This window comes from Palaemon carinicauda, chromosome 25 (genome assembly GCF_036898095.1).
Source record: "Palaemon carinicauda isolate YSFRI2023 chromosome 25, ASM3689809v2, whole genome shotgun sequence".
In the NCBI taxonomy this organism is placed as follows: Eukaryota; Metazoa; Arthropoda; class Malacostraca; order Decapoda; family Palaemonidae; genus Palaemon; species Palaemon carinicauda.
The window spans coordinates 104,257,796-104,270,008 of record NC_090749.1 but is presented as its reverse complement, the minus strand read 5'-3'; the positions used below and the strand labels follow the sequence as shown (position 1 = coordinate 104,270,008).

General features: G+C 36.7%; 1 protein-coding gene across 1 annotated transcript in view; it reads right to left on the bottom strand.

Annotated features, from left to right (window-relative positions):
• Nucleotides 1-871: 871 nt before the first annotated feature.
• LOC137618787 (venom protease-like) overlaps nt 872-12,213 on the bottom strand; it is a 30,583-nt gene continuing 19,241 nt past the window's right edge. The window contains exons 3-10 of the mRNA XM_068348982.1: nt 10,261-10,414; nt 7,334-7,476; nt 6,024-6,149; nt 5,552-5,684; nt 5,064-5,224; nt 4,138-4,245; nt 3,392-3,537; nt 872-2,014 (exon numbers count right to left, since the gene is read on the bottom strand). Coding sequence (XP_068205083.1) covers nt 1,859-2,014; nt 3,392-3,537; nt 4,138-4,245; nt 5,064-5,224; nt 5,552-5,684; nt 6,024-6,149; nt 7,334-7,476; nt 10,261-10,414 — 1,127 coding nt within the window. The 3' untranslated portion in view covers nt 872-1,858. The remainder of the gene's footprint in view (nt 2,015-3,391; nt 3,538-4,137; nt 4,246-5,063; nt 5,225-5,551; nt 5,685-6,023; nt 6,150-7,333; nt 7,477-10,260; nt 10,415-12,213) is intronic.

Below are 12,213 nucleotides of genomic sequence, written 5' to 3'. Positions count from 1 at the left end.
CTCGAGTGGCTTCCATTGAAAGCTATAAAAACTTGTAAACAGGTAATTAAATTTGTAAACAAATAGATATTTCAAAGTCTCACTGTTTCCTTATACGGGTCTTTTCACCAGCTTGTAATTTAGTCCCAGTCTTTGCATTCCAACGTTTCTAGGTTTTTAAGATACCAGTCCTTCTGTTTATGGAGGATTTTGGATTTAAGAATATTGGGGAGTGGTTAGCGCGTCTAAAAAGGTAGGTACAATACCAGATCAGATCAGATCACATTCACCTTGAGGCTCCACCTTTGCAACGGCACCACTTGTATCTTTTAGTTTTGTGTGTTCCTTATTTTCACTAGTACCAACAATGTAACTTTGACATGAAAGTCAGGTTTGGCCTTTTTTTTTTTTTTTTTTTTTTGCAGTTCTCATAGCTTGCTTTCTTTTCCGTCTAACTCAAATAGCGCGCTTTCTTTTCCAACGTCGAACTCAAATAGATTGCTTTCTTTTCCGTCTAACTCAAATAGCTCGCTGTCTTTTCCAACGTCTAACTCAAATAGCTCGCTTTCTTTTCCAACGCTGAACTCAAATAATTTGCCTTTTTTCCAACGTTGAACTCAGATAGCTCGCTTTCTTTTCCAACGTCGAACTCAAATAGCTCGCTTTCCTTTCCAACGTTGAACTCCAAAGATGCAGAGACAAAGCAGAGTAGCTGTTAGGGGTCACAGCAATGCTGCACATGACCTTTAGCACCGTCTACAGAGTGCTATAGATGAGACACTGCAAGCAGTAACCACTGTAATCTGCTATACAGGACAGCCTTCTCAGTCGCGGGTCGGATATCAAAAAACGATGGAAAAATCTTTCAAAACTGGGATAAAAACCACACGAATTAAAGAGTAAATTTCTTTATTGATAAAATCGAATATAAGATTGAATATCACAGCATAGTTACAGATACAGAGACGTAGATATATCCTAATTATGTCATAAATGTGGAACCAGTCCCTTAAATAAATGCGTGCATCAAAAATACCATTTCTTTCGTAAATGCAAGACACGATTAAGAGTGATTTTTACTTTACACCATTGCCAACTCTCTGCAGAATACTTTTAACTTACACTGTTGCCAATTCCTTTTGGGATACATAGGCCTATGTGATAGGTTTACCACAAATAAAAAAGGCTATAATTGGATTTATAAAATTTGCACTTTAGTAAAAATAGGTGAAGTTACAGGACAGAGGGCCATTTACCTACAGTACACCACGTAAGATGCAATGACGGCAGTATCCACTCGCATGGAAACGGAACTTAGAATAGCAATATAGTTCCATGAATAAAATTCTAAATCTCTGATGGGGGAAAGCTATAGAATTCTATGGTTTCATAGATTTATATCTCACTTGTATCGTTAAAAATCAAATTGATAAATCGCTGACTTACAATAAACATGTGAATATAGAAGGAGAGTTTGACATATCGGTTTTAAAAGAGTGATTAAAATATGCCCATTTTGTGCTTAATAATCCCTAGCCTTGATTATTTTAAAATTGAAAAACTAAATAAAACGGTTTATCAGAATTTAAATCTTAGAGATTTATGAATCACGTAAACATGAAAGGTGGCGAGAAATAAATAGTAAATGATAATAAAAGATAATTTGGAAACTTGAAAATAGAAGAATTGAAAAAGATAGAAGCTCAACTATTGGAATTGAAATCAAACCAAAAGGAGAAAGAAAGATAATGAGAAATGATTGTGATGAAGAAAAATAATCCCTTAAAATTGGTTATATGGATTTTCATACAACTGTACGATAATAAAAACCATTTGCATAAAACGCCAACAATTTCTAGAGTTCCGTTTAGAAGGACAATCAATTCAGGTTGGCCACGATCCACTCGTTGAACCGTTGCACCCGGGTGTACACTCCGGGGTACTTCGGCTCCGCGCATCGGAAACCGAAAGAAACGACGCCTACGATGTAGGCCTTCTTGTTGTACACGTACATCATGGGGCCACCGGAGTCTCCCTGAAAGAGGAACAGAAAACGACATTAATATCATTATTAGAGAAACAGCAAAGACATTACTATCATTATTAGAGAAACAACAAAGACATTACTATCATTATTAGAGAAACAACAAAGACATTACTATCATTATTAGAGAAACAACAAAGACATTACTATCATTATTAATATTCTTTGTAACAGTTACTCTGGGTGGAATATTTAGCGTCGTTTCTTAGATTTTCGTACGCTACAGTTCAGCATTTTCAAGATAGGAAGCTTATGAATACAGCATGAGCTCAGGACTCTTAAAATGTAAGTCTGTCGTGATCCCATAACGTATTTTTCTTTAAAAATGTATAGTAAACAACGGATGAATGGATGGTAGGGAGGGAACGAGGTGGGCTTTAGAGGAACCTGTTAGGGGAAGAAGATCAGGAGGAAGGCGGAGAATTAGATGGCGAGATAAGATGAAGGATGACATGGAGAGAGGAGGTTTGGTGGAAGAGGATGCCTTTGATAGAAGCCATTGGAGAGGGCGCATCAGGAAATCGACCCCTTGATGTAGGGATAATGGCGGGAAAGAAGAAGAATTAGATAGCGTGATAAGGTGAAGGATGATATGGAGAGAGGAGGTTTGGTTGAAAAGGATGCCTTTGATAGAAGCCATTGGAGAGGGCGCATCAGGAAACCGAGCCCTTAATGTAGGGATAACGGCGGGAAAGAAGAAGAATTAGATGGCAAGATAAGGTGAAGGATGATATGGAGAGGAGGTTTGGTAGAAGAAGATGCCTTTGATAGAAGGCATTGGAGAGGGCGCATCAGACAACCGACCCCTTAATGTAGGGATAATGGTGGGAAAAAAAAAAAAAGAGATATTAGATGGTAATTTATCTTCGAAGTACATTGCTCAGCTTAGTATCAATTATTCTTTACAAGAGCTTTGTGGAAGTTCTTCCATGCAATTTCAATAGAAATGATTCCTTTTAGACAATGTACGTTAAGTTTTAATACACAGAAGTGTAATTTCCTTTATATATTTTACAGCATTGGTAGGTAATTTTACATGTTTGTGTGTGATATCCGATATGAAAATGGCAGTAATTAACTTGTGTTATTACTTTTAGTAGACAATTTATAACTGGACGAAGATAAAAGAAAAAAAAAACATCAAGTGGCTAATCAATTACGCAGCTTTTGATGACCTGTTTTTGTAGCGATAACTTTGGAAAAAAAGAAGAAGAAGAAGAAGAAGAAGAAGAAGACGACGACGACTATGACAAGGAGAAGAAGAAGAAGAAGACAAGGAGAAGAAGAAGAAGAAGACAAGGAGAAGAAGAAGAAGAAGACAAGGAGAAGAAGAAGAAGAAGAAGTAGATAACGCGATATACATCTCACCTGACAGGCATCTTTGCCGCCTCTGCCCGCGCACAACGTCGTGTCGTCTATGACCACCTGCTTGAAGACTTCGTACCTCGTCTTGCATTCTGCTTCCGGGATTATTGGCAACTGAACGTGCAGCAGGATGTTTGAGGAGACATTGTCTGAAAATAATAATAAAAGCTCTGTTCAAGTGATTCACTGATGAAGTATGATACGAGTACGATACGAACCCTTGGGACATGTTACTTTACAGAAAGATTACAATTTCCGGATAAGAAAAATTAACTGGATTTGATAGGATTTTGTCTAATTACTATTTATTTGAGGGTCATCTATTGAAGCTGTGCTATATATTCAAGTTAGATAGTTGCTTTTTTTTATATAATTTTCAATTGAGTAAAATAAAGAATTAAATATAAAAAAAGTTAAAACTACAAAAATAAGTTTCCATTGGACATGAGGGGTTAAAGATGAGCTGTATAGTTGCTGAAACTACAAAACACTCAATTGTAAGTCAACATCAGTATGCTTTTACTCTATTGTAAGGAGTTTTATTATCTCATAAACAATCTGTATTTTACTACCGATGTCTGTGTATCAAGTAGTTCAACCTAGTTTTGGATTTAGTCAGAGGAACTTCATCACGGATGGGGTCTCAATTTTAAAAGCAGCACTTTTAAGCTTTCTACTTCTACTTCTAAACTTGACAGCGGAAAGTATTTTGGCATTCCTTGTCTTAAAACGGAGCGACGTGTACTCACTATAGGACACAGTGCCCCATCCTGCGACGATGCCAAGATCTCTCCTGGCGACGAGTTCCTGGGAGTTGAAGGGTCCCTCAATCGGCAAGCATATTGGCCTAATACGATCTGAGGAGAAATGAACAAATCTTCAATTCAATGCTGATCAGTTTAGAAGTTCACTTATAAAATAGAGGAAAGATTACGTACCCATCTCTCGTGGAATTGAGAAAAGTTAAGTCAGATATGAAACCTAGCACCGTGTCAGTATATTTTCCACTGGTAGATCACGGTTTTGCATTTTGCCAGTTTATGGAAAAAGGCATTTAACAATCTGCTATACATAACTTGTTCCAATTTACAGACTGAATAAATTTTGCTTGCATATCCAGATAGTTGACATCACTAAGTTTACAAGACTTACAACTACCAGATCACTAACACTGACTGATTTAAAGATAATACAAAGGCTCACAAATTTTCAAGCCAGAAATGGATGGCCAATAATGTTGGACAGGAACAAGTGTCTTAACAATATAAAATAAATCTCATAGTTTTTGCAAAGCATGATAAAAAAGGGTCAATGTTCACTTCTGAGGACAGATTTCATTCACAATACCCATGTTAGAGAGCACAGTGCACTCAGAAGGAATAAATACTCTATAGAAGTGAGTGCTTTAGACTATAGAAATTAAAGTTATAATTGCATCATCATCATTATCTACTAACATTTATTACTATTCTACTGATAAGCCAACAAGCTCTAAATGTTCTGATAAATGTGTCACAATTGAAAATTCAATTGAATAAATTTTCAATTCACATCTAATTGACATCTTCCTGCATCAATTTTCCCAACACATACTAAATCAGTGGATTCCTCCTTTTCAATTTTACAGATCTTAATTCCACAATTGTGTAATTGTAATGACAGGACCAAATCTTACCTCTAAAAGTGACTTTCTTATCCAGCTTAAGGATGGCGATGTCGTTGGCAAACGAAATTGTGTTGAAGTTCTCGTGGATGATGCGGACCTCGATGCCGAAGTCTTCGTGCTGGCCGTCGGTCTCAACGTCCAGGTTGTGTTCTCCTAATCTCACCACCTTCCTGTTGGGGAATGAAGCATTCTCATTAGCATTAGGTAGATTGGAAGATGTTCAGGATCAAAATGAGAGAGAAAACTCTTTTAATTTCCTCAGCGAGATTGGTAGCTACCTAAATAAAGTGGATAATTCAAGATTTCTCTCACATATTCTAAGCATCTCACTTGATTCTTCCACCTCATTACAACATGAGGAGGAAGAAGAAAATTATTCAGTCATCCATTCACTTGGAACATTATGTAAAACGGACACAAGCTGTGACGAAAAAAAAAAATTCACTACTGTACACCAAGGTAGATAACAGACTACAAACAGACTACTCTTCACTTACAAGTCATTCCTGTTTCTGACGCAGTGAGCGGCTGTGACGATGTGCTGGTTTGTGATGAGGGCACCACCGCACAGGAACTCTATCACGCCCTTCCCGTCCTCAAAGCCGAGAGCAGCCAGCCAAGGATACCGACCTACGGAGAGTATAAAGAGGTTGCATCTTTAGGGAGAGAAGTGGCATAGTTTCTTGAAGCTTTATATCAATGAAATAAAATGCATATCAGACTGAACATGTTCCAGTAATGAAGATAAGATTTCAAAGTAGATAATTGGAAAAAATTACTCTTTAGGTCCCAAGTAACATCATACTTAGCTAATTTCTATCCAGTCTTCTTGTAAAGTAATCTTTAATTCTGGAACTATTTGATATTTGAAGTTTTATATATCATTCTCAAAGAATTGAACAACATAAAAGAATTTATATAACAAAGGGACACAAGTGCTCAAGGGATTATAGATAACACAACACTCACCCACAGGAGCCGGCGTGCCACCTACGATACGCAAAGCTATGTCCAATCCAGCACCGCAGGTCTCAGGCAACAACGCTTCCCCTGTAGGGGGAGGGACGGTGGTGATGGGAGCCTCGGTGGTTGTGGCTGAAAAAAATATACTCTAATGTATGGTTACGAAAATAAAAATGTACGCAAGGTGAAAAACTATCTGTGCACAAGGGAGTCCGTTATCTACCGAAAACATTCAGGTCACCCGCAGCTGTTGATTGTGGGTTGGCTATTTCCCTGTCTTCTGTTCCTTGGTGTCAATTACTTAAATATATTGTGCACCAATAGTTTTTCTTACCTTGCGTACATCCACACGCACAGTCCATAGAATCTACAATAGGTTCCCGGATGACATCAAGGGAAGTGAAAGTTTCTTATCCTCTGAGTGTTATGATAGTGTGTCTGGCATCTGCCACTGTCAATAATTGACAGCCTTACAAAGAAAGAGTTTCCTTGTCAGTGATTTGATCAGACGATTGATGTGGTAGCGTCGGATGTGACAAACAGGGCATATACAGTCTCATTTCAAATAGGAAGACAGAACACTCAAGATAAAGGTGCACAAATGAAAACTTAACACACAATCACAGTGTAGCGAACAATATTGAATTCAAATCTCACAATTGATAAACTAGAAAGTTGACTGAAAGGGCATTATTTCATCCTGTTATACCTATAGGGGCCAATTTAAACCATTAGAATGATCGACTTTATTACAAAACTAATAATCTGTGCCATGTAAGCCGTAATTCTCTCAGTCTCCCATTTTCACTTATTTCATCAAGAACAGATAAATTATACTTCATGCAAAGATGATCCACCTTTTGATCACCAGAATGCAAATGTTGTCATAAAACCCAACCTGAAACCTTGGAGGAAATTTAAGGGAAAAGGTAGAGAAATTACCTACTGTACACCAGACATTGCAACCAAGAATACCTACCAGAGGCCAAGAGGGGAGGAGACGGAACCTATCGAGAGCTAAGAACGTGCCAGCGATGGGGTGGAGGAGTGTGGGACATCAGCGGATCACATTGATGAATGTGGTGAGGAGGGATACGGGTGAGGTGAGACTGGGGGAAGAAGTTACAAGTGATAGAAATAGATAAAGTTGACTCAAGCGGCCGATCCTCCAAGACAGGTAATAAGGTCAAAAGAAGGAGAAGAGAGAGTAGGCACGAGATCTTAACCCAGCGGAAGGCTCTACAAATACTACTGAAGTCGTCTCCCTTAGCGGAAACGCTTGTAGCGAAGGAAACTCGTATGCGCTTGTAGCTTACTTTCTGTAGTGGTCTCTGGAGTAGGGGTTGTCGTATTTGCAACTGGTTCCTCCGTTATGTCCACGGGCTCGGCAGTGCTTATCACAGGCTGCGATTTCGCGCAGCAGATGACAGGAGTCGATTTCTCGTAGCGACATATGCTCCTGGAAAAAAGTGGAAGATACGATGTTTAGGCTATGGTAGTCCCCTTCGTCACTCTTACTCTCACTTTAACAATCTTGCATAGCAGACTTTTACCAAAATATAAAGGTTTTGAATTATGGGAAAAGCTACTGCAGTAATATAAGTCATACCTGCATATAAGTACTGTTAGAAATTTACCTGCCATCCCCCCCAAAAAATTTAAACACTATGTATCACCATTGAAGAGTCATAACATACATAAAATTATCAAAGTTGCTTGTGGTATTTAAGCATCAGCACAGGGAAAACTACCCGAAAGAAAATTAGCCGCAATAAACTGTTTTACAGCGCAAGGCATTGAACAAATCACTGGAGTAAGACCATCTCTCATTGAGAAGTCAAATACATTCACTGGAGAGCATGAAGCCAAGAGTTTCCAATAAAATGAATTTTGAGGCCCATTATGGAATAACTTGAACTGATATGAACCAAGACAGGAAAAATGAATTGTCAGTTGATGTGGACAAATAATGGCATGAAATTATTTAAAATACTTAAAAGAGTAAAACTCAAGAACCATTTGTTGTCAGTAATTTTCAAGACAGTAGTGTATTTGTAAAATGATGGTGTGATCTTCAAGGCTATACCCATGTCTCTAAATTATTCTTCAAGTATTGGTCATTCATGAACAGTCTAAACCTACGCTCTTTCTGGACTACTGTTGGTGATACAGTAAATAGTAAAAGTTTTGGTTGTTAACTTGCTATCTTCATGTGGCCTGTCAGACACAATTTAGAAAAGAGGTAGTGCAGAAGGCTCTATGCTTGAATGCAATACCCATGTAAGCCAGAGTCACGTAGAGATCTTTGCAAAAGATATACAATTCCTTTTTATCTTGAATTTAACTTGTCTAACGTCAAAGATGGGTGTTGTTTTGGCATGCAATCTCATTTATGGCATCATCTCAGAAATCATTCCTTTGCTTTGTTATGCGATCTCAATATTTCTAATAGGTAAAAAAACAAGAATAGAAAATCTAATGTTTCTTGCTGCAACCGTGCAAAAATAGAAACATCTAACTCCGAATGTACTGGCAAGCGGTTAATGTTGAGCTGCGCAGGCTACCATCAATGATTAATTATTTATTAGATAATTATTCCTAGTATATATGTTTTTAGGAAATCTAATGGTTCTTGCTTCGCCGTGAAGTGAAGTGCAATTGCTACTATCAGGTGAGATCGCATACCAAAGCAAAAGCACGACTTTGAGATCGCATACCAAAACTGCACCTACAGATGTTATTTGAATGGCTGTGATCACAAGAAACAATGTTATTATACTCCAGATTTAATACTGTATATTTGTTTTGAAAACGCAAAGATGGATGACTACAAGAACATTGTAGAGTAAGATATTTCTGAAATGTTATAGCAAAACAGGGAGACTCAAGTTACATGAGATTTGACACTAGATTGTTGAACACTTACTACTGGGGCATTACCCAATTCCTCCCTTGCTACATATTCTCTTTAGTTTTACCAAGCATTAGGAAGTATTCCATTAACTTAGTTACTACGTGTTTGATACGAGTAGTAGGTATTCCATCTACTTAGTGAATGTATGTCGCATACGAGTGGTAAGCATTCCATTTATTTAGTGAGTAAACGTCTCATACGAGAGGTAAGTACTCCATTTATTTAGCGAGTACACGTCTGATACGAGTGGTATGTATTCCACTTGCTTAGCGAATACACGTCTGATACGAGTGGTAAGTATTCCATTTATTTAGCGAATACACGTCTGATACGAGTGGTAAGTATTCCATTTATTTAGCGAATAAACGTCTCATACGGATGGAAAGTATTCCATTTATTTAGCGAATACACGTCTGATACGAGTGGTAAGTATTCCATTTATTTAGCGAATAAACGTCTCATACGGATGGAAAGTATTCCATTTATTTAGCGAATACACGTCTGATACGAGTGGTAAGTATTCCATTTATTTAGCGAATAAACGTCTCATACGGATGGAAAGTATTCCATTTATTTAGCGAATACACGTCTGATACGAGTGGTAAGTATTCCATTTATTTAGCGAATAAACGTCTCATACGGATGGAAAGTATTCCATTTATTTAGCGAATACACGTCTGATACGAGTGGTAAGTATTCCATTTATTTAGCGAATACACGTCTGATACGAGTGGTAAGTATTCCATTTATTTAGCGAATAAACGTCTCATACGGATGGAAAGTATCCCATTTATTTAGCGAGTAAACGTCTCCAACAAGTGGTAAGTATTCCATTTATTTAGCGAATACACGTCTGATACGAGTGGTAAGTATTCCATTTATTTAGCGAGTACACATCTGATACGAGTGGCAAGTATTCCATTTATTTAGCGAATACACGTCTGATACGAGTGGTAAGTATTCCATTTATTTAGCGAGTACATGTCTCATACGAGTGGTAAGTATTCCATTTATTGAGTACACATCTCATACGAGTAGGAAATATTCTATTTATCTACCGAGTATACGTCTGATACGAGTAGTAAGTATTCCATATATTTAGCGAGTACATGTATGATAAGAGTGGTAAGTATTCCACTTGCTTAGTGAATACATGTCTGATATGAGACATCACGATTTTCTACAAATCTTACTTGTAAATATATGATTAAATCTAAAACCATAACCTAATTCGGTAGTTTCACTCGATCCTTTCTACCATAGCAATAAGACAAATTCATGACAAGAGCAATAACTAGCACGCAATAGACAGTAAGAATGCTGCCTTACTTTCTGAGGAAATTGATGAAATCAGGCGTCGGACTCGACCTAAGCTTGTTATAGAGGTCGCTGCAGGAAACAAGGTCGATACAGGATCCTTCCAGGCCATCCGGCGTGGTGCACTGGTTGGGGTCGGGTGTGGTGCCGATGTTGAAGAAAAGTGCTGAAACAGAAGGACAGAGTTATCACTATCGTTAAAACCGATCAAATTCGGATTAATGAACTTGGGCATTATGGCCAAGCACCTAGACCAGGAAGACCATTCATCATCAAGCTTCTTTTAGGGGAGCAGCAGAAGGTTAAAAGGTGGGAGCAGCTAGTAATTTTTCCCGCTTTTTCAACTAATTTGTCCGTTTTTATTTCCCTCCCGTTCACTTCATATGACGCGAGTGACTAGCACTTGTGACAACATACACTATCCAATTAATCAACAATTTCTAAGAATGTTCGGATTTAGGCAAAACTTAAAAGACAGACTTTTGATATCGGTCCTCTAACAGAAGAAAATGTTGAACGTAATGAATTACAAGAATATAATGTCTGTGAAAGAGAGTGATAATGCCTAAAATGATATTATAATACAAGGATGAATACGTGCAAAAAATATATATATAAAAGGGAAGTCATTGAGAAATATGAACAGGATTTATGAGAACGTTACTTAGGTATGATTATTGCCTGTTATTCAAAATTCATTTGAAAACATATTCCTTACACCTATTATTAATAAAGTTACAAAAATTATCATTACTAAGATTATTAAAGGCTTACTATGATTAAAATTATTATTATTAATATTATTGAAATCCTTGTCATTATTAAAATTAATATTATTAAATAAAATTATTATAAAAATTACTATTATAATTAAAATTATTATAAAATATATTTTTGCTAAAATTAATAAAATTATTATTATTATTATTATTATTATTTGCCAGCTTGCACGCACTTGATATCAACGACTAGTAAACAAAAAGCAAGACGTCTTGCATTATTTATAAGTGAAACTAAATTATAAAAGATGTAGTTCAGTGGAAACTAGAACCAGTCTGGCAGTTTATTCTAAAAGCATGCAGTATAGAAAAAAAACATACATATATGGATATTTTACAAGGACCTGCATACAGTCCGAGTTATTTCCAAATAACAAGAATACGTATTGTATTTTTGCCCAATCATTTAAAAGATGAATTTGACAAGCTAAACTGATGATATTTGTTATGATGTTCTAGTTATATTTCATTAGCATTAAGGCAAGCTTCAACTGGGCCGACATGACCTGTCAGGGTCGCGACTAACCGCGGCCTTTGATCCGATGCAATTTACGTACGATGGGAGGGACAAACCAATTTGAAATTTGTTTTAAAAAGGCAGATATGAGCACGGTGATTGTCGGTTCTCAAAAGTTTCATCACCTCCGTCAACGTCATTGGAAGGAAGTTATTTTCCCACCCGTTTGTCTCTCTGAACAGCTTCCTCGCTAAAATTTTAACAGTAAAGTAAGGAAAGTTATTACACTTCCCACAAAGTAGAACTATTAACTTTTAAGACTTCCATTCAAATGAAAAGTAAAACTATTAACTTATAACACTTCCATTCAAATGAAAAGTAGAACTATGCACTTATAACACTTCCATTCAAATGAAAAGTAAAACTATTCACTTATAACACTTCTATTCAAATGAAAAGTAGAACTATTCACTTATAACACTTCTATTCAAATTAAAAGTAGAACTATACACTTGTAACACTTCCATTCAAATGAAAAGTAGAACTATTCACTTATAACACTTCCCACAAAGTAAATCTATTAACTTTTAACACTTCCATTCAAATGAAAAGTAGAACTATTCACTTATAACACTTCCCTCAAAGTAAAACTACTCACTTTTATCACTTCCATTCCAATGAAAAGTAGAACTATTCACTTATAACACTTCCATTCAAATGAAAAGTAGA